We start from the raw sequence: 24,293 nt of genomic DNA, 5'->3' as shown, positions 1-24,293 counted from the left end.
AGGCATCACAATACCAGACCTCAAACAATACTGCAGACCTATAGTAATAAAAACAGCATGGAACTGGCACCAAAACAGACATGTAGACTGATAGTACAGAACAGAAGACACAGGCAGAGACAAAACCACATGAATACAGGTATCTCATCATAGGTAAAGATGCCAAAAATATTCTCTGGAGAAATGATAGCTTATTCAACAAATGGTGCTGGAAAAAAATCAAAAGCCACATGTAACAAAATGAAATTAAACCTTTATCTCTCACCCTTCACAAAATTCCAACTCACTGTGTATCAAAGCCTTAGGCACTCGAACAGAGACTGAGTGCCTGCTAGAAGAAAAAGTAGGCCCAAATCTTCACCATTTCAGCCTAGGATATGACTTCCTTAACAAGACCCCGAAAGCACAAGAAGTTAAATCAAGAATCAATAAATGGGATGGAATCAAACTAAAAAGCTTCTTTTCAGCAAAAGAAACAACTAATTATGTGATGAGAGAGCCTACAGACTGGGAGAAAATCTTTACCACATGCACCTCAGATAAAGCATTAATGTCTAGGATATAAAAAGAACTCAAAAAAACCTGACACCAAAAACACAAATAACCCAATCAATAAGTGGGCTAGGGAAGTGAACAGACACTTCACAGAGGAGGATATACAATTGATCAACAATTGATCAAAATATAAGAAAAAATGTTCATCATCTCTAGCAATTAGAGAACTGCAAATCAAAATAACTGTAAGATTTCATCTCACTTCAATCAGAATGGCAATTATAAAAAGTACAAGCACCAATATAAGTTGGCGAGCATGTGGGGGAAAAGGCACACACACTCATTTATTTATGGTGGGAATGCAAATTGGTGCAATCATTATGGAAAGCAGTATGGAGATTCCTAAGAAAACTTGGAATGATACCACAATTTGACCTAGTTATCCCACTCCTTAGTTTAACCTCAAAGGATGTATAATCGAGATACTACAGTGTCACAGCCACATCAATGTTTGTAGCAACTCAATTCACAATAGCTTAACTATGGAATGAAACTAGATGCCCTTCCATAGATGAATGGGTAAAGAAAATGTGATATATATGTGATACATATATATATATATATATATATATATATGCATACATACATAAATATGATGGAATATTACTCAGCTTTTAAAAAGAAATTCTGGCATTTGCTGGTAATGAATGGAATTAGAGTATATCATGCTAAGTGAAAAAGCCTGAATGTTTTCTCTGATATACAGATGCTAATTCACAAGAAGCGGAGGGAACATGGAAGAATAGAGTTACTTTATATTAGGTAGAGGGGAGTGAAGGAAGGGGAAGGGGTATGGGAGAAGGAATGGTAATAGAGTAAAACAGATGTACTACCTCATGTACATATATGACTCCATGACTCATGTTATCCTTCAATATGTATAAACAGAAAAATGAGGGATTACACTCCATTTATATATGATCTATGAAAATGTATAAATGTATTCTACTGATATATACAACTAAATAGAAGAAATAAAATAACAAAATATTTTTAAAAACCTGATTAATACATTTTCCTTTAACAATAAATAGTGTGAAAAAGGGATACAATTAGTTTTTATTTGAACTGTTTATTTTCAAATTATTTCCATATCTTTTTTATTTGACAAGTAGTGATCACATGTATTTATGGGGCACATTGTGATATATGTATACATGGTAGGATGATTGGATCAGGATAATTAACATGGTCATTATCTCAAATACTTGTCCTTTACATGTGGGCGGAATATGTAATATCTCCCCTTTTAGGAATTTTGAAGTACACAATGCATTATTGTCAATAACACAAACCATGTTCTACACTAGATCATCAGACACACTCCTCCTCCTGTCTACCTAAAACTTTGTACCTTTAACTCACTTCTCTTCTTTCCCCATCCACTCACACTGTAACCCCTTCTCAAGTTCTGGTAACTATTACTTATCAATACTCTATGAATGTGACCATTCTGTTACACATAAAAGTGAAACCATGTGTCTTTGCTTGCTATACCTGACTTATTTCACTTTACATAATTCCCCCAGGTTTTTCTTGGTTTAACAGTGATGTCAGAGTAAAAAGTCACAAGAGTGTTAAAATACACAGTGGCTACAGTGTGCGAATAGGAAGCAAGCAGTTGTGAAAACTCAGGAAACTCTCCAACGTGGTTTGGACATCCACTGGAATTCCAGGAAATAGAGTGTTAAGAAGCAGGTCAGAGAAGACATGCCTATAGGGGAGAAGATGGGGCTTGTCCCAAAGAGGAGACTCCAGATGACAGCACAGCAGAAGCCAGACAAACTGCTGTTCTTCAGACAGGAATGAAGCAGATCTTATATGTGGGTGGCACAGATAGAAATCCATTGAGAATTGGGGTGGCATCAAGATCCTTTGTGTCAATGACAGATTTCAGGTGAAAGTTCTGTAAAATCGTGGTCAGGAATAAGAACAGTTCCATGCGGGCCAGACCTTCTCCTGCACAAATCCGTTTTCCTGAAATAACCAAGAGAGAGGGTAAATATTCCTCCCACAGTGTGTTTCTGAATGGCACAAGAAGATTATTGCAGAGTCACTATTTGATGAATGATTGAGTGATGGACAAAGAGTGAACATAGGGCTGTGGTTGTAGCTCAATGATAGAATGCTTGCCCAGCATGTGTGAGGCCCTGAGTTTGATCCTCAGCACCACATAAAAATAAATAAGTAAAAGTATTGTGTCCATCCACAACTAAAGATATTTTTTTAAAAAAGGAGTAAAATATTAAGGATGGCTGATGAGACAGAAGGATGGGAATATCTGTTATCCACTTAAGACTTGTCAGCACTCTTCATTCCATCTATTTATTGAGCATCAGCTCTGTGCTAAGAACTTCATTAACTATGTCCACATTAAAACTATTCTTTTGATAGTTCATGTTTCCATCAATCTTTTCCCAGAAACACAGGGTGATTATTTGCATTCCCTGTTCCCAGTCAGAATTTCCATGAACTTTCCTCCCATTCTTCAGATCTGTTAGGCTCATCAGTCTTAAATACACAATGCAGGTTCAAGCTTTATCTCAGGCTGTTCCTTTTGACTAGGATGCAGTTCATACTTCTCTGAGATCCTAGATCAAATGTCATTTTTCTGTAACACTCTTTGGGATTCTTCCAGGCTGTAGATTCTCATTCTTTTTGACTTTAATCAGCAATGAAGCACAGATAATTTGAATCATTATTCTCTACTTTTCTACTGTGCTAAAACATGAGTTCCATTAAGGCAGGCCTCAGTTCTTGTCATCCTATTATCTACAGTGCCAGAACTAAAAGTAAGCCTGAAGAACTGAAGAATAAATTTAGGAAATGATAGGCCAGAAACTAGCACACACTTTATGTATCCCAAGGAGAAAGTAGATGTGGGGAGATCAAGGTATTCTGGTGTTCTTAAAGTATAATCTGCCCTATTCACAGGGTTGTCTAATCACAAGGCTCTGGTGACCTTGATCAAAAGCAAATATCCTACTCCTATGGTTCATTGTCTCTGTTAAAATGTCCTGCCTCTCTTCAGTCCTTTTTCTCTGCCTCTTACTCATGGATCTCTAATTTCCTTTCTTCTATTTAAATGCCACTCAATTCATTTTATGCTTCACTGTGAGAAATTAGAGAATAGGTAGGAGATATTTTCTCCCTCTGCCATCATGAACAGCCAATCCTTTCTTCTCTCTCCTGAAGGACTAGTTATATTAGATTACAACAATCTATTTATTCATCTGCTTGGTTAACTGCTGCATGGAGACTTTGCTGACCCATTCTCTGCTGTGGATACATACCAGACCCAGAGCTCAGCAGAGGGATGAAAAGCACCACATGAAGATACTCAACAACATTTTGGAGTTAGGTACCTTTCACAGGGCAGATGAAGACAGTGGAGATGAAGTTCATCTTCTAAGAAGAGTTCTGGGAGTGCAGTGTTGTATATAAGGTAGGACTCAATCTACTCTCTCTGTAGCTTTCTTATATTGGGAAAACTAGGTCAATTTCCCCAAAATCACCAGTAATCAGACAAAGTAATGATGTTTAGCCTGATCTTGGAAAGTGCACGGGCACTGGGAGTATTGTTCCTGATCATGTGCAAGCAACATTTCTACCAGTTCCAAAATAAGTTTTGTGCAAGTTTAACTGATCCCATGAAGGTGTCTTGTTGCTAAAGTACCAGTGAAATAAAATTTCTTTTATGATCATTATTATTATTTGATTTATTGTACACAAATGGGGTACAACTTTTCATTTCTCTGGTTGTACATGAAGCAGTCACACTGTTTGTTTAATCCTATATGTACATAGGGTAGTGAGGTTCTATTACCTGTTGAAAAAGGCATGAAGTAGTCACTCTTCTTGAATTTGCCACTCTTATCCAGGAAATGGCCAGGGTCAAATGTCTCTGGGTTGGGGAATTCTTTGCTGTCATGCAGCACAGATGTCAGGGATGTTATTATGGTTGTGCCCTGCAATGAACAGACACAGATAAACCAAGTTGGAAAGAAGTCATAAGCTGGAGGAAATGTTGGAATTTACCTAGTCCAATGTTAGTGATCTATAGAGAAGAAACCCTTGCCCACAGAACAGCAGTGATATTTCCAGTTAGACGCCCAAGTAATAAAATGCATCAGTTTAAGTTCAGTTGCTGTGACCTTGAAAAAAGTTCCCCCAAAAGCATTTTAAGTAGCCGGTCCTTGAGAACTTGAGCACAAAACCTGTAGTTCTCCTTATCATCAAACTTGGATGCTGTTTTCTGCCCCTACACAGTATTCTTTTTTATCACTGCAGTTTTCACACATCTTATATAGGATTCTACTTTCAAATAGGTCTCTAATTGTTCTTGAAATATCCAGGATATTATTTATAATAACTTCCTGAGATAATAAAAAAAAGTACAACAAAAACTAACTGAATATTTAACATTGTCACAAAATTTGAATCTTCATAAAAATGTGGGGGAGCTCATTCTTTTCAGATGAATCCTAGGTCACACCCCCAAGGAAAAAGGGATGATAAATTTAATAAAAAACAATCTTCAACAATGTGGTGAAGATCATAAATTAATGCCAGAATTTTTAAAGTATTCAATTTTTGTTTTAAATTAGTGTGTGAAAATGTTTGTTTTTTCACATTTTATCAGTACATTACAATTATACATAATTCTGGGATTTTTTTGTTTTACATTCATACTTGCACATAATATAACACTATAATTTGGTCAGTATTATGCCCTACTACTTCCCCTTTTCCTCCCCTTCAAACTCCCCCTGGTCCCTTTTGTCTTGTACACTGAACTTTCTTCAATTTTAATGAGACCCTGTACAGATATATTTGTGTTTCCTTTTTTCTAAGTTCCACATGTAGCAGTAAACATATGTCCTTTGATTTTCTGAGTTTGACTTGTTTTGCTTAACATTATGCTCTCGACTTCCATCTCTTTTCCTGAAGTTGAGGATTCCTGATGATTTCATTTTTTTATGGTTGAATAAAACTCCATTGTGTATATATACCACATTTTCTTTATTCATTCATCTGTTGATGGATATCCAAGCTGGTTCCATACATGGGCTACTGTGAATTATGCTGCTATGAACATGAATATGAATGTATCACTTTGTTATGCTGACTTGAAGTCTTTAGAATAAATGCAGAGAAGCGGTATATTGGATCATGTGGTGGTTCCTGAACATAAAAATATTTCTTGAAGATACAAAGGCAGATATATTTTTAAAAAGTGTATTAGAGATATGGGTTTTGTTTCATTCTGTTGCATATGGATTTCCAATTCTCCGAACACCATTTGTTGAAGAGGCTATCTTTTCTCCAATGCATATTTTTGGCCCCTTTGTCTAGTATGAGAAAATTGTATTTATTTGGGTTTGTGTCCGTGTCCTCTATTCTGTACCATTGATCCACCTTTCTATTTTGGTACCAATACCATGCCATTTTTGTTACTATTGCTTTGTAGTAGAGTTGAAGATCTGGTATTGCGATACCCCCTGCTTCACTCTTTCTACCAAGGATTGCTTTAGCTATTCTGGGTTTTTTATTCTTCCAGATGAATTTCATAATTGCTTGTTCTATTTCTGTAAGGTACATCATTGGGATTTTAATTGGAATTGCATTGAATCTGTATAGCACTTTTGGTAGTATGGCCATTTTGACAATATTGATTCTTCCTCTCCAAGAACATGGGAGATCTTTCCATCTTCTAAGGTTTTCTTTAATCCATATCTCTCACCATGCATGAAACTAAACTCAAAATGGATTAAGGACCTTGGAATCAGACCAGAGACCTTGCTTCTTATAGAAGAAAAAGTAGGTCCAGAGCTTCAACATGTCGGCTTAGGACCAGACTTCCTCAATAGGACTCCCATAGCACAAGAAATAAAAGCAAGAATCAATAACTGGGATAGATTCAAACTAAAAAGCTTTCTCTCAGCAAAGGAAACTATCAGCAATGCGAAGAGGGAGCCTACAGAGTGGGAGAAAATCTTTGCCAATCATACTTCAGATAGAGCACTAATCTCCAGAATCTATAAAGAACTCAAAAAACTCTACACCAAGAATGCAAATAGTCCAATCGACAAATGGGCTAAGGAAATGAATAGACACTTCACAGAAGAAGATCTACAAGCAATCAACAAACATATGGAAAAATGTTCAACATCTCTAGTAATAAGAGAAATGCAAATCAAAACCACCCTAAGATTCCATCTCACCCCAATTAGAATGGCGATTATCAAGAATACAAGCAACAATAGGTGTTGGCGAGGATGTGGGGAGAAAGGTACACTCATACATTGCTGGTGGGGGTGTAAATTAGTGCAGCCACTCTGGAAAACAGTGTGTAGACTCCTTAGAAAACTTGGAATGGAACCACCATTTGACCCAGCTATCCCACTCCTTGGCCTATACCCAAAGGACTTAAAATCAGCATATTACAGAGATACAGCCACATCAATGTTCATAGCTGCTCAGTTCACAATAGCAAGATTGTGGAACCAACCTAGATGTCCTTCAATTGATGAATGGATAAAGAAACTGTGGTATATATATACAATGGAATATTAATCAGCCATAAAGAATGATAAAATTATGGCATTTGCAGGCAAATGGATGAAATTGGAGAATATCATGCTAAGTGAGATAAGCCAATCTCAAAAAAACAAAGGAAGAATGATATCGCTAATAAGTGGATGATGACACATAATGGGGGGTGGGAGGGGTTAGTGTTAGGGTTAGAGTTAGGGTTAGGGAGGGGGGCAAGAATGGAGGAAGGAAGGACTGTATAGAGGGAAAAGATGGGTGGGAGGGGTGGGGGGTAAGGGGAAAAAATAATAGAATGAATCAAACAACATTACCCTATGTAAATTTATGATTACACAAATGGTATGCCTCTACGCCATGTACAAACAGAGAAACAACATGTATCCCATTTGCTTAAAAAAAAGTGTATTAGAGTAACTGGAAACTATTCATAAAGAAACAAATATGCTGTGCATGGTGGCATGTGTTGTAGCCCTAGATGCTAAAGAGGCTGAGGCATTATGATCGCTGGAACTAGGAGTTTGGAGTCAGCCTGGGAAATACAGAGAAATCTTGTTTCAAGAAAATGAAAAGAAAACAAAGGAACAACTTGCATGACCCTTATTTTATACCACAAATAATAAACTTGAAATGAAGCATCAATTTAATTGTAGGACTAAAACTATTAACCTTCTGAAAAATATAAGGGCAAATTGTGCCATCTTATACTGGCAAATATTTTTACATAGGAAATAAAGCACAAATTATAAAAGAAAATATTGAATTGATTTTGTCAGTTTAGCATAAAGTTAAAAATTTTACAATAGTCTCAATCTTAGGTATTTACATAATACAAAAGCAAATATAGTCCTCCTCAACACTTTTACACATATGTTTATATTACTTAAATTTAAAAAGCCTACTCGAAACAACCCAAATTTTCCATCCCCTTATGAGTGGTGAAAGAATTCATGGTATTCATGTAATGGAATACTATTCAGAAATAAAAGGGAATGAACTACAATACATGTAAATGAAAATGAATCTAAAACATGATCTGCTACATGAAAAAAAATGAGAGATACATGAAAATATGATGGAGACCAGTAGGGAAGGGATCACAAGGAAGAGGGCAGGTGGGTGAAGGAAGAGGGCAGGTGGTTAAAGGAAGGTACAGGGGAATAAAATTGATCAAATTATGTTATGTGCATGTATGAATTATCCACAATGAAGCATTCTATTCTGTATAATTATTATACACCATTAAAAAATTTCATAAAGAAACTAAGATCCATATACAAAGAGTGTTGGAGGAAGAATAAATGAAGGAAAAGTAGCCAGAGATAAAAGATTTGATTCTGTATTGTTCTATGTCTTTATTCTATTGTATAAAGTTCTTGATAAATCAAAACCATAAGTACAGAAAGCTGATCATGGTCACCAGGGCCTGAATGTGAGGAAATATGATTGACTGTCATAGGAGGATGAAGAAACTTTATGTAGTGATGGAAATACTATATCAATAGATACAGTAGTATCTCACTATGTTTCCTAGGCTGGTTTCAAACTTGTGGGCACAAGCAATCCTTCTGCCTCAGCCTTTTGAGTAGCAGGGCCTACAGTTGTTCACCATCATGTCCAGCAATATTTTGTATCTTGATTGTTCTCTGGTTACATCTCTGCATTTGTTTGTCACAACTCATTGGACTGTACACATAAAGGAATCAGTTGTATGTCTTGAAATGTAGCTCAGGGGAACTTTGCTTCCTTAGCATGCCCTAGACCCTGGGTTTGATTGCTAGCACAGCCAAGAAAAACATTAAGAAAAATGAAAATAAAAGAAGGAATTTTACTTTATGTTACATTACTTAGAACTCCATTAAAAATAGAACAAAGCTCAGTCATATTACATTGTGAACAGCGTACCACATTTTCTTTATACATTCATCTGTTGAAGGGTACCCAAAATACCTTGTGTCACGTATAACTAAAAGCATGAATAAAGAAAAAATAGAACAAGGCATTGTATCAAAATGAATATATGTTGAAAAGTAAGTCTCCCTCTCACTTTACCACAGAATTCAAGTAGGACCTTTCAAAAGTAACTTGCCACCACCAACTAGTAATATATCTCTCCAGGGAATCTGATCCTTCATAATTGCTCTATGCATCCATGTAAGGCAAAGAAACCTGTGTGCATCAGGTTTATGCAACTTTGCTCTTATTTTCACCCATATTAAAGGTATTCTGCTTCATTTTGTTCTGTATTAATAAAACTATTCAGATATTGCCCTATGTTTACACACATATCCACATTATACATGCTGAATAATGTAAATGCACTATTACACTGCTGATAAACATGAGACAATTTGCAAAATGTCTTTGTGATAATCAACAATGTAATGAGAATATATTGGACATTCCTGTTTGCACATGGGCTATTGTGAAGTGCCATCAATGGTCTGTAAATGAAACCAGGCTTCGTTGAGCTATTAGACATGGAAATCTGGCTCTCAGGAACTGACAATCATGAGAAATTGTTCCAGATTGCCTGGAGTAGGAAGTTTACGTGCAGTGGTTCACCTCAGGAATTTGTAGGTCCTGGAGGTGAAAATGACCCCCTAGAGCAAAATGGCTTGCTTACCTCCACCCCATCCTGCTTCTCTTGGAAGAAATTCCTACCAGTTCCCCTTTGATCTATACCACTATAAATAAAGAAAATGTGGGCTTCTCTCTTTGTTAGAGCCAGATCCTTATGAATGTCTCAACCCATCATGCCCCCCATTCCAAAGAAAATTCTGCTTCTGTTTCTTTTAGTGATAAATAAATTTCTTAGCAATTACTTCACAGCCAGACTATTCCTCCCACAGGAACCCTTTTCCTCGCCCATGCAGGAGGAGCAGTGATAGAGTAAATAACAAAAATTAGAATTCTCACATAATAGGATATAGATTTTATATTTTCTTTTTCTTTCTTTCTTTCTTTCTTTCTTTCTTTTTTTTCTGGTTTTTTTGTTTGTTTGTTTGTTTCAGAGATTGAACTGAGGATGCTTAACAACTGAGCCACATCCTGAGCTCCAGAGTTTTTATTTTTATTATTTGAGACAGAGTCTTGCTAAGGTGCTAGGGCCTCACTAAGCTATCGCAGCTGTATTAAACTTGCAATCCTGCTACCTCAGCCTCCCAAACTGCTGCAGTTGCAGGTGTGTGCCATTGCAGCTGAATTACCTTTTACTTTAATGTATACTGCCAAACTGTTGTCCAAAATGGATGTGCCAGTTTAGAATCCTGCCAGCAGTTCATGAAAGTACTAATTTATACATATCTTCACCAACATAATTTTTTTTCAGCCTTTGACTGCAGCAAAGATGTAGGCAAAAATGTTATCTCCTAGTATGAGCTTTAATTTTTCAGATGTTACCTGGTTGAATTCTGACAGCATCATAATGAGGCAAATAAGGTATCAACAGTGTGCAAATGAGAAAGCCAAGGCTCAAAGGGATCACAAATCTACCCAAGATGACACCTAAGAGGCGCAGAGCCAGAGCTGATGCTGAGGTCCTCCTGAGTGTTGGATAAGATAAACTCTTAGATTAAGGTAATGTGCATTTCTAAGAAGCTACGTAAGTTCAATTTTCTGGATAGAGTTGACAGTAGGCTGTACTGATCATTTAAAAGAGACAAAGGGGAAATATTCTTTCACAAAAAGACACTTCTTTCACCTGCTGCCCCTAAGTATGCAACTGTGATTCGGATCATGCATTTTCATGACTGAGAAATAAGAACTCCCCAACACAAAAGAGGCACATTCTTAATGAAGGAATTTCAACTGACCCTCATACATCTCAGAGGAAGTCAGTCATCCTTCTCAAAATGTTTTATCAACCATTTCAAAATTAGGTGCACATATGTGCATGTATGTGTGTTAAGAGGGGGAATTTTTATTGTGTCCTGCATTTTTGATTTGGTCCTTAAGCATGAACATCTGTCTAGAGGTGTAATTGCTGCATTGCCAGACTGCTTAATATTTTAGAAAGGCTTTATGATGTATGCAATGTGGATATTTATGATACTCCCAGTAGAGTAATGGAGGATAAGATCATAGAGTCAAATGCATGGATATATTTAGAAAAATTAATGAATATTTCAAAGAAAATGGAATAAAAAAGAATATAAATGACTCACCCAAATTCAATTCAATTTTTTCCACTCAATGAGACAGCAGCATTTTTCTTTTTCAGTGCTTTTGGTGGTGGAAGATTTCTTTTTTAACATGTCCTTATTTATGGTGTGATATAAACATGTGCAATGATCAAGTCAGGGTAAGTATCATTGTCATCACCTTATTTTTTCTTTGGTAACATTTGAACTGCTCTCTTCTGGTCATTTTTAAGATACATAATAAAGTACTGTAAACTAAAGTTATTCTAGTGTGCTGTAGAATATTGGAATTTTTTGCCACTATCAATATTTCGTTGCCCCTCATCCAAACATGATGAAAGATACTGAATTCTATTTGGAAAGTGCCTAAGATATGTGTTGTCCAACACAAAGACCTCACGGCACACATTCAGTTTAAATTAGTTAAAAAATTCAATTAGAATTTAACTAAATTTAAAGTCAATTAACATAATTTAAAATAATTAAATTAAATTAATTTCCTCACTTGCAATAATCATATTACAAGTACTGAACAGGCATGTGTGACTAGTAACTACTGTATTGGGCAGCAGAGATATGGACCATTTCAATCATGTGCAAAGTTCCGTGGAAGGGGCTAAGACCAATAATTAGCAAATCACAACCCATCCAAATCCATTCTCTCATCTGTTCATACACAGCCTTTCATCTAGTAATTTTAAATTGAAAAATTTATTTATTTTGTGACATGGATATTACAAAATCAATGTCTATAAATACTAGAACATCTTTTTCACTCACTTAAATATGATTTCTGAGGGTTGTTGTGTGTCTATGGCAGAGATGAAAAGTGACAATTGAGATCCTTAGACTAAAATATTTACTGTCTGACCCATTAGAGAAGAAGTTTGCCAACTTATCTTAAACCGTTATGTCACTCTGTGTGACTCAATCCTGTGATAGCTGAACTTATTTTTATAATTCATAAGAGGATCATTAGAATAAGCTATGCAGTGAGCAAACTTCCTTCATTGGATTGTACCACATGGAAAGGAAAAGCTCACTTCCTTGGGCTCTGGGCCCAATACAATCAAAAGAAATCATGCGAGCACAGAGCTTGGACTCGGAGCAACCACTGGGGCTCCGGGTGGCTGCCTGAGGAGGAGCTGCGTGGTGAGCTGTTTAGACTCAGAGCGACCGCTTCTGAACACCAGGGGTTGCCTGGAGGAAGAGGAGAAGCGCGGCGGGTCGCTTGGTCTAGGAGTGACTGCATCAGAGCCACAGGCAGTTGCCAGAGGAGGAGCAGCATGGCGAGCTGTTTGGACTCAGAACGACCGCTTCCGAACACGGGGGGGGGCTACCCCGAGGAGGAGGAGGAACAGGGTGGGTCACTTGGACTCGGAGTGACTGCTTAGGGTTACAGGCGGTTGGCAGGAGGAGGAGACACGAAGTGAGTTGCTTGAACTCCTAGTGACTGCATCAGAAACCAGGCGGCTGTCTGGAGGAGGAGGTGTGGGTCTCTGGGTATCGGAGCTATTGTACGGGGCTCCAGGTGGCGGCTCAGAGGAGGGGCCCCATAGCCAGGCGATTAGGTGCAGAGTAGGGTTCCAGGACCGGCTTCTTGCTGGAAGAGCCGCACAGAGACACGCCTAGGGGCGGAGCGAAGTTTCCAGGCCTGCGGGCAGCTTCTCTGAGGAGAGGCAGCCTAAGGAGACTCGTCTGGGAAGGGTGAGGCTCCCAGGCCCAGGAGGTAGGTCTGGGCCCCTGGGAACGTTGCAGAGGAAGACAGCCCAGCCCAGGCGGTAGTTGTAGATTGAGGGGAACCTCCAGGAGGGGAACTGACCAGCAAGACCTCCCCACTGGGTGAGTCTTCCCTGCTGGGTGAGGTTTTCCCACAAGGACGGTAAAACCAGAGACACCGGCACAAACAGGCCTTGCCAGAGCCTGCAGACTAGTTCCCCTTTGGATGACCATTGGTCAACAAGTGGAAGCACCTCTTCCCACTATCAGGGAATATACCACACCTGTGGGTCACCATCCCTAGAGAGGCAGCTTCCTTGTGGAGCACCGCATTATCAACTTCCTCCAAGACTGTAGGCTACTGAAGGTTAAGAGGGGATATATTAGCAATCTTCAGGGACATTATAAGTCAATAGAGGAAATCTGCAATATCTTAAGGACCCACTGATTCCTGAACAATATGAGAAAACAAGGGAAGAAAATGCCCCAAAGAAATCTAGATGTTACATCAATAAAATTCAACGACAGCATGGCAGAAGAAATGACAGAAAGGGAGTTCAGAATGTACATAATTAAAATGATCAGGGAAGCAAACGAGGAGATGAAAGAGCAAATGCAGGCATTGAATGATGAGATGAAAGAGCAAATGCAGGCATTGAATGAACGCACCAATCGACAGTTAAAAGAGCAAATTCAGGAAGCAAAAGATCATTTCAATAAAGAGTTAGAGATATTGAAAAAAAACCAAACAGAAATCCTTGAAATGAAGGAAACAATAAACCAAATTAAGAACTCTATACAAAGCACAACCAATAGGATAGAACACCTGGAAGACAGAACCTCAGATATTGAAGACAAAATGTTTAACCTTGAAAACAAAGTCGAACAAACAGAGAGATGGTAAGAAATCATGAACAGAATCTCCAAGAACTATGGGATATCATGAAACGGCCAAACTTGAGAATTATTGGGATTGAGGAAGGCTTAGAGAAACAAACCAAAGGAATGAACAATCTATTCAATGAAATAATATCAGAAAATTTCCCAAATCTGAAGAATGAAATGGAAAATCAAGTGCAAGAGGCTTATAGGACTCCAAATACACAAAATTACAACAGACCCACACCAAGGCACATTATAATGAAAATACCGAACATACAAAATAAAGACAGAATTTTAAAGGCTGTGAGAGAAAAGAACCAAATTACATTCAGGGGGAAACCAATACGGATATCAGCAGATTTTTCAATCTGGACCCTAAAAGCTAGAAGGGACTGGAAAAACACTTTTCAAGCTCTGAAAGAAAATGGATGCCAACAAAGAATCTTATACCCAGCAAAACTTACCTTCAAATTTGATGATGAAATAAAATCATACCATGATAAATAAAAGCTAAAAGAATTTACAAAAAGAAAGCCAGCATTACAGAACATTCTCAGCAAAATATTCCATGAGGAAGAGATAAAACACAAAGAAGCAAATCAGCAAAGGGAGGAATTATCCTAAAGGAACTATCAAATAAAGGAGGAACCAAGTTGTGTCAAAATAAATAAATAAATAAATAAAATTTAAAAAATGAACCAAATGACCAGGAATACAAATCATATCTCAATAATAACCCTGAATGTTAATGGCCTGAATTCATCAATCAAAAGGCAGAGACTGGCAGATTGGATTAAAAAGAAAGATCCAACAATATGTTGCCTGCAAGAGACTCACCTCATAGAAAGAGATACCCATAGACTAAAGGTGAAAGGATGGGGAAAACCATACCATGCACATGGACTCAGCAAAAAAGCTGGAGTATCCATCCTCATTTCAGATAATGTGGACTTCAAGCCAAAGTTAGTCAGAAGGGATAAAGAAGGACATTTCATACTGCTTAAGGGAAGCATAAATCAGCAAGATATAACAATCATAAATATGGTGGGGGGGAAAGGAAAAAATAACAGAATGAATCAAACAGCATTACCCTATGTAAATTTATGATTACACAAATGGTATGCCTTTACGCCATGTACAAACAGAGAAAATATCGTCCTTGAAACTCTAGCCAGAGCAATTAGACAGACCAAAGAAATTAAAGTGATACGAATAGGAAAAGAAGAACTCAAACTATCCCTATTTGCTGATGATATGATGGTATACTTAGAGGAACCAGGAAATTCCACCAGAAAACTTTTAGATCTCATAAGTGAATTCAGTAAAGTAGCGGGATATAAGATCAATGCACATAAATCGAAGGCATTTTTATATATAAGCGATGAATCTTCAGAAAGAGAAATTAGGAAAACTACCCCATTCACAATAGCTTCGAAAAAAATAAAGTATTTGGGAATCAATCTCACAAAAGAGGTGAAAGACCTCTACAATGAGAACTACAGAACACTAAAGAAAGAAATTCAAGAACACCTTAGAAGATGGAAAGATCTCCCATGTTCTTGGATAGGAAGAATTAATATTGTCAAAATGGCCATACTACCCAAAGTGCTATACAGATTCAATGCAATTCCAATTAAAATCCCAATGATGTACCTTACAGAAATAGAGCAAGCAATTATGAAATTCATCTGGAAGAATAAAAAACCCAGAATAGCTAAAGCAATCCTTGGTAGAAAGAGTGAAGCAGGGGGTATCGCAATACCAGATCTTCAACTCTACTACAAAGCAATAGTAACAAAAATGGCATGGTATTGGTACCAAATTAGAAAGGTGGATCAATGGTACAGAATAGAGGACACGGACACAAACCCAAATAAATATAATTTTCTCATACTAGACAAAGGGGCCAAAAATATGCAATGGAGAAAAGATAGCCTCTTCAACAAATGGTGTTCGGAGAATTGGAAATCCATATGCAACAGAATGAAACTAAACCCATATCTCTCACCATGCACGAAACTAAACTCAAAATGGATTAAGGATCTCGGAATCAGACCAGAGACTCTGCATCTTATAGAAGAAAAAGTAGGTCCAGAGCTTCAACATGTCGGCTTAGGACCAGACTTCCTCAACAGGACTCCAATAGCACAAGAAATAAAAGCAAGAATTAATAACTGGGATAGATTCAAACTAAAAAGCTTTCTCTCAGCAAAGGAAACTATCAGCAATGCAAAGAAAGAGCCTACAGAGTGGGAGAAAATCTTTGCCAATCATACTTCAGATAGAGCGCTAATCTCCAGAATCTATAAAGAACTCAAAAAACTCTACACCAAGAATGTAAATAATCCAACTGACAAATGGGCTAAGGAAATGAATAGACACTTCACAGAAGAAGATCTACAAGCAATCAACAAACATATGGAAAAATGTTCAACATCTCTAGTAATAAGAGAAATGCAAATCAAAACCACCCGAAGATTCCATCTCACCCCAATTAGAATGGCAATTATCAAGAATACAAGCAACAACAGGTGTTGGCGAGGATGTGGGGAGAAAGGTACACTCTTACATTGCTGGTGGGACTGCAAATTAGTGCAGCCACTCTGGAAAGCAGTGTGGAGATTCCTTAGAAAACTTGGAATGGAAACACCATTTGACCCAGCTATCCCACTCCTTGGCCTATACCCAAAGGACTTAAAATCAGCATATTACAGAGATACAGCCACATCAATGTTCATAGCTGCTCAGTTCACAATAGCCAGATTGTGGAACCAACCTAGATGTCCTTCAATTGATGAATGGATAAAGAAACTGTGGTATATATATACAATGGAATATTACTCAGCCATAAAGAATGATAAAATTATGGCATTTGTAGGCAAATGGATGAAACTGGAGAATATCATGCTAAGTGAGATAAGGCAATCTCAAAAAACCAAAGGAAGAATGATATCGCTAATAAGTGGATGATGACACATAAGGGGGGGTGGGAAGGGTTAGTGTTGGGGTTGGAGTTGGGTTTAGGGAGGGGGGCAGGAATGGAGGAAGGAAGGACTGTATAGATGGAGGGGAAGGGTGGGAGGGGGGGGAAGGGAAAAAATGGCAGAATGAATCAAACAACATTACCCTATGTAAATTTATGATTACACAAATGGTATGCCTTTACGCCATGTACAGACAGAGAAACAACATGTATCCCATTTGTTTACAATAAAAAAAAATAAAAAAAAAATAAAAAGAGCATTTCTAACCTTAACATAGATTATAATTCTTTCTCTGCCATGAAAACACAACTTTTAGTTTTATTATTTGGTTCATTAGGGATATTTTCCAGCATTAAGTGAAATGGAATAGCTTGGAGCATACTGACCAGAAAGTCTAAATAAATATAGCAACATTATGTTAGACTCATTGGAAAGCTGCTGAGATAAAAATTTCTTCCAAGACTGCACAGCTGGGGGAACCTAAGAGGTGGGTTGATAGCTCAGGTCGATTTTCAACTGTTTAGTCAATAACTTGCACTGAGGGCAGGAGATGTTATAGCATTCTGACTATCTAGTAGAGGAGGGGAGAAATCTTTCTAGAAGATGAAATCAACTGAAACTGCAGCTTTTGTTTTATGACAGTACTTAGACAAATATTATTATGCATTCTGAGGACACAACTAAGAGACCACAAAAAAAAGTGGGAGGTTTAGAAAGGCAATAAAAATTGTCTTCAAGTAGGAAATGTGATCTCCCTTGTTTTATGAGGCCAATATTACTGTGACAGAAATATGACAAAGAAATTTCAAGACGAAACACTGAAGAATAAACTTCCAAAAATATGAATAGAAGATGCTGGGACATGATATTGACCAAACTGTCTTGTTTTATCTTGTGCAGGCATGAATATGTAATAACAAATCCAATCAATATGTAGAACAGTAATGCACTAACAAAAAATGTGGGAACAGGTAAAAGGTCTTTAGCAAACTGTAGAAGATTAAGTTCTGCTGGACTTCTATACTTAACATCTGCATATTTAGTGGGGAAAGAGCAAAATATGATGATCAGCATATGATCAATGGGTGCAGAAAATCCATTTAATAAAATTGTACATTAGTGTCAAACAAAATGATACATTATAAGAAAAGATCAAAAAAAAAGGAGAAAAAGGAAAACTTCCTTTCTCTGATCAAGAATATCTGCCAAAATGTGCATAAAACATCACACTCAGTTGTGTGATGTTAAACCTTCATCTGCTGCAAAGTCAAAAAAATTAAAAGCATGCTCAACACACCACTTCTATTCAATGCAGTGCTTAAAATCCCAGTTAGGGAAATAATGTAAGAAACAGAAATTAAGGTCACTAGAAATGAAAAATATTAAATAAAACAAATACTAACCAGATAGAGATTAATGAACATAAGGAATTCCAATGGACTCTAAACACAAATTACTATCAATTATTTAAAAAGTTAATAAGTATTCTAGATAAAATTCATTAAAATAAAACTGTAACCATATACCCATATGCCAAAAACAACAAAATTTATTTAAATTGTACAATTTTATTAGCTATTAAAATATTAAAAATGTAATTAAGAATCTTTCAAAAAGTGTGGATACCACTCCATTGAAAACAAAATATTATTGGGAAAAATAAAGAAAACCCAAATAGAATGAGAATATATAAAATGTTCATTAACTGAAATATTCAACGAGTTAAGATGTCAATTCCTTCCAAGTTGATCTATAGATTTAATATTATGCTGAAAAATATCCCAGGATAATGTTTTAGGAAATTAACAAAGTGATTCCAAAATTTGTTTGGAAACCAAACAACTGAGAATAGACAAAACAAACTGAAAGGAGCAGAAGAAATTGGAAAAATTCACGCTGCTGGATATCAGGAACAATTACAAAACTTTGTGACCTAGTCTGGTCAAGCACTGAGTTCATCAAGGTGATACACAGATGAAGTTCTCTTCTCTCATTTTGTGTTGGCAGAGTATTGGGATCATGCTGCAAATCTGAGAACTTCAAGAGCACTGAAGTGCAACGTGGGAGAAATAATCTTACCTTGGGAATGAAGTAGTTTCTGAACTTGATGTCACAGTTCACTGCATGGGGCACACTGTTTGGAACAAGGTCAATGTATCTCTGGATCTCATGCAAGACAGCCTCTGTATAAGGCATACTGCTCTTGTCCTGCATGCAGGGGCTGCGGTGTCTGCCAATCACACGGTCAATCTCTTCATGGACTTTAGCTGATAAGATACAAATAAGAACCAAAGGAAAAGAGAAAAATAATATATTTCTTAAAATAATTCATGGTTATGCAAAGCATTGGATGTATATACAAAAAGTATTAGAAACATGACTTATATACAATCACTTCTGGATATATGAAAAGATCACCATGATACTATCTATAGTATCTATATGTATTTATCAATATCTGTCACAAATAGTTACAGACATCTATAGATACCTACATACACACACTATGAGTCATATACATTTATGACTCACCTCAAACTGGGTGTTAAAATATATCTACAAACTTATATAATCCTACATTCTACCATATATGATAGCAAAATAGAAATAGAAATAAAAATATTCCAAAATGTGAAGTTATCACATAAAGAATTATTATCATTGCAGAAAGAAAAACAGAAATAAACATTAATTTTATACCAAAATAATATATGACTTTATAGAATTAAATTCCACTAATGGATCTATATATATGCATACCTGTGTGTGTGTATGTGTGTGTGTGTTTATGTATGAGTGTGTGTGTGGTTTTCAGGAGGACTCTGTTTAATCTCTCATTCTTTAAGTGCAGCCTTTCTGAATCATTCTAGAAGTTTCTTCAGAAATGTTCCTATTTCTAAATAATGTTCTAGTTTGATTTCCAGATTTATCCAATTTTAGAAAATTTCTGATTTTCTGGTAAGGAAAATTAAGATCAATATTTAAACCATGCAAAATACACACCCCAAAGTAATATTTGCCCACATGCCTCACATACTTCCCCTCTCCCATGCTATATATTTGGATCACAATTTATGATTATATCAGTATACTTTCTTTATACCATTATGACCACATAACTAAAGATCACTGGTAAGTGTATGTTTCATTCATTACATATGTTTAACTAATATTTGAACAACTTATACCAATTCCTAATTTTCTAGTTGCTTATTTATATTGTATTCAAATGCTTAGGTCAATGTTTCAAACTCTTAGTAATAGTTTTATAAATGTTCCAATTCAGAGTCTCTCTTTTATTTTCCTGATCTTCCATTACACCTGCTTATGTACTTCATAAGCACAATTGGTTGTTTCCTAGGCCTGGTGCCCAGGATCCTACTTTAAATTCCCATCCTTATACATAAGGCCTCCTGATTCCTGGGACTTGTGACTGCCTGTCTTGAGGTGAAAAATTTGGATGGAGAATATCCTCCAGTATCTCTCTGTGAAAGTGAAGAGAGGGAAAAGTTCTGTAGCAACGATGAATCTGAAAACATCTTTCCTTTTTTTTGTTGTTGATTTTTTGAGTTTGATGTTGATGTTCTGGGTTGGTTTGTGGTGGAGTTTTTTTGGTGTTTTGTTTTGTTTGTCCTGGGGATTGACCGTGAGCCCCTCTACATCTGGACACACCCACAGCTCTTTCTCTTTATTTTGAGACAGGCTGGCCCAGGCTAGCCTTGAATTTGCCTCAATTTCCTACTTTAACCTCTTAATACCTGGGATTATAAGCAAATGCCTCCACACCTGCCTCTTACATTTTCAATTAACACACAAAATTACAATTGCTCTTTAGAACTCTGATGCCCTACTGATTCATAATTCTTTATATAAAACCTGGTTTATTTCTGAAAGTTTAGGTGATTTTTTTACTTTAATTTGATGTTCTAATTACAAGACCTGTTATCTTCAGTTTCCCTAGAGAGTAAATCTCTCTTCCTATCAGACCAAAACACTTAACTGCTCAAAGAGGTGATAGGGGCACCTGAACATAGAGGGGCTCCTATTTTTTGCCTCAATTTCCCCTAACTTGATTGACATGTGGTGCTTCTAAATCCTAAACTTTATGAATAATTTTTGGTATAAAAATTGGGTTTTCCACACTGAAACAACTTCTTCTGACATATAAGGCTACAGCTTGATCCTCTCTGCTGAGTTATGTGCATTCCTTCTGCTCTCTGTGCTTCAGAAATTTCTTAATTCACTCTTTCCCCTACTCTTCTTCTCCCATTCTAAAAGGAGTTATTCTCCTTTGTGATTATTTTATAATAATTTTGATGGTATCTGAAAACAGGAAAACATGGCATTTGCTTCAAATCTGCTATACATACTGGAAATCTTTAAAGGTACATTAATAAATAGAGATATTCATGAAAGATAAATATAATGGAAAAATATTTCTAGAATAACAGAATTCCTTTAGGCACATCTTCTAAATAGCAACACTTTTTAAAAAATTGGTTAGTTTTCTAACCTTTCAGAAAACTTCTCACAATGTAGTAATATACCTGCCACCTGTTTAAATTTCAAAAGTTTCTACTTATGCTTTTGATTTTCCCTATCCAGCATTAGAACATGATATTTTCAGAATAAGGAAAGATTTTCACAGATATCTTGCAGGAACAAACCCAATGTCCCAAGTGACTTTTCCTTAGGAAGACCCACTCATGTTGGCTGTTTCATGCTGCAAATCACTTCCCATTGGAATCCAGACACGACCAGAGCTCCACTGCTTTGCTACTGCCCATGCTGTCCTTCAATTCTCTCAGTCACTATCCTATACCATGCAATCTTCTCTTACTTTTATCCCTTTATTAAATTTGGACAAATTATAACTGGCAGCACAGAAATTTCAACATGGACACTTATTAAGAGAAATAAGATGAGGACACTAGCAGTGTCTTCCCAGATTTCTGTTGTGAAGTTCACCCTGCTCACCATCTGCAGTCATACCTGTGACCTCTGGGTGCTTCAGCAGGAGCAGGAGTCCATATCTCAGAGTGCTGCTTGTTGTCTCTGTCCCAGCTCCAAACAGGTCTTTCACAACATTTACTAAGGCTTCAAGGGTAAATTCAGTCTGTGGATTGCCCTTTTCCTAGGAATAATTCAATGGACTTATTTCACTATTATGTTAGTATTTAATTATAATAATTTCAAAAGAATTCAGATGGTTATAAAGGTAAACCAACATAGATACAAAAAAATACAATATTTTAAAAAATCTACTATGTTGTACAGTAAACAAAACATTAATTGACCAAGTGTCTATTTCCTACCCTCTATTCCTGGTTGCCTAAAGATTCTGTTCACCCAACAAAATAAGTGTTAATAGAAAGGAGAAAATTAAAATCAGAGCTGAAATCAATGAAATTGAAACAAAAGAAACAATTCAAAAAGTTGACAAAACAAAAAGTTGGTTCTTTGAAAAAGTAAAAAAATAGATAAACAGCCACACTAACAAAGAGGAGAGAGGAAACTCAAATTGGTAAAATTTGTGGTGAAAAAGGAAATATCACGACACACACCATTGAAACACATAGCATAATTAGAAGCTACCTTGAAACTCTATACACAGAGATGACACAGAGACAAACCCACATAAGTACAGTTATCTCCTACTAGACAAAGATGCCAAAATCATACAATGGAGAAAAGATAACCTCTTCAACATATGGTGCTGGAAAAACTGGAAATCCATATGCAATAAAATGAAATTAAACCCCTCTCACCTTGTACAAAACTCAACTCAAAATGGATCAAGGATCTAGGAATGAGACTTGAGACCCTTCAGCAAGTAGAAGAAAAAGTAGGCCTGAATCTCTATCATATTGGCTTAGGACCAGACTTCCTTAACAAGACCCCCATAGAGCGAAAAATAAAAGCAAGAATCAATAAATGGAATGAATTCAAGCTAAAAGACTTTTTCTCAGCAAAGGAAACAATCAATAATGTAAAAAGACAGCCTACAGAGTGGGAGAAAGTCTTTTCCACACACACTTCAGATAAAGCACTAATTCCAAAATTTATAAAGAACATAAAAAACTTTACACCAAAAATACAAAGTACCCAATCAATAAATGGACTAAGGCACTGGGCAGACATTTCTAAGAAGAAGATATACAGGTGGTTACAAATATATGAAAAAGTGCTCATCATCTCTAGTAATTAGAGAAATGCAAACTAAAACCACCCTAAGATTTCATCTCACTCCAATTAGAAGGACTATTATCAAGAACACAAGCAATAATAAGTGTTGGCGTGGATGTGGGGGGGAAGTCACACTCATACATTGCTGGTGGCTTTGCAAATTGGTGCTTCCACTCTGGAAATTAGTATGGAGGTTCCTCAAAATCTTGGAACGGAACCACCATTTGACCCAGCTATCCTACTCCTTGGCCTATACCCAAAGGACTTAAAATCAGCATACTGCAGTGATGCAGTCACAACAATACTCATAGCTGCTCAATTCCCATTAGCAAGATTGTGGAACCAACCTAGATGCCCTTCAATTGATGAATGGATAAAGAAACTGTGGTATATATGCACAATGGAATATTACTCAGCCATAAAGAAGAATAAAATTATGGCATTTGCAGGTAAATGGATGCAGTTGGAGAATATCATGTTGTGGGTAGTCAGACGCACTTAGCTGTGAATGTATGCTAGGAAATGTGTGCTAGTGTGTTAGGAAAACCTATGCACTTTCAGGTTTAGCAGGGAAATCTGCAGGATGGAGCATTCCACTTCAGTCAACTAGTAAGACATGCCACTTCCTACCCCAAATTGACATCAATGTTACCAAGGGAACCCATATAGGAACCTGGTGGTCTGATCCCCCATGGCACATTGTGATTGAGCAAGAAACCTGTAAAATGTACAGCTGCTCCTGCAATAAACAACATTCACACTCAATTTTCTCACATTTGATGATAAAGGAATCTCTCCCGCATATAAACACTAGCCCTCCTTGACCTCATTGCCCCTAGTGTGATGGAAAAACCCCCTTACTAACACATGGCAAGGCCCTCGCCTGCTTATTGCCCAGGGTAGAGGCTTCAGCTGTATTTTTCCAGAAGACTCTCCTACACCCGTGTGGATCCCAGTCTGAAATGTCAAGCCAGCCACCGACAGCAAAATTCAAAAACTTAAGTCTCCTGGACAAGAGACAGCACAGAAAACCCCCTTATTGGAGAGCTCACAAAATAACTTGGGGTGACATTAAGGTCTTAGCTAACCAAGACCAGGAAATGGTGCCTTCTGGTGACACCAGCCCAGCCACACTATTTCTCCTATGTGTGCCATTATTACTGCAAATTCTCAGGTGTGTGCCATCCAGGTAAGGATCCTAAGCCATGAAGAAATAAATGACCAGGAAAACAGAGGTATAATCCGCCTCTCTGTAATCTTCGTCCCTCATGCC

The 24,293-nt window shown here is 36.9% G+C and overlaps 1 protein-coding gene across 1 annotated transcript in view; it reads right to left on the bottom strand.

The window, feature by feature from the left end:
• Positions 1-1,658: 1,658 nt before the first annotated feature.
• The window catches only part of LOC124985100 (cytochrome P450 2C19-like), a 37,059-nt gene continuing 14,424 nt past the window's right edge, over positions 1,659-24,293 (bottom strand). Inside the window, exons 6-9 of the mRNA XM_047553479.1 lie at positions 21,827-21,968; positions 18,914-19,101; positions 4,382-4,523; positions 1,659-2,532 (exon numbers count right to left, since the gene is read on the bottom strand). Coding sequence (XP_047409435.1) covers positions 2,351-2,532; positions 4,382-4,523; positions 18,914-19,101; positions 21,827-21,968 — 654 coding nt within the window. The 3' untranslated portion in view covers positions 1,659-2,350. The remainder of the gene's footprint in view (positions 2,533-4,381; positions 4,524-18,913; positions 19,102-21,826; positions 21,969-24,293) is intronic.

The sequence above is a fragment of the Sciurus carolinensis genome, chromosome 5 (assembly GCF_902686445.1).
Source record: "Sciurus carolinensis chromosome 5, mSciCar1.2, whole genome shotgun sequence".
Taxonomy (NCBI): Eukaryota; Metazoa; Chordata; class Mammalia; order Rodentia; family Sciuridae; genus Sciurus; species Sciurus carolinensis.
This window is presented reverse-complemented; position numbering and strand designations above follow the sequence as displayed.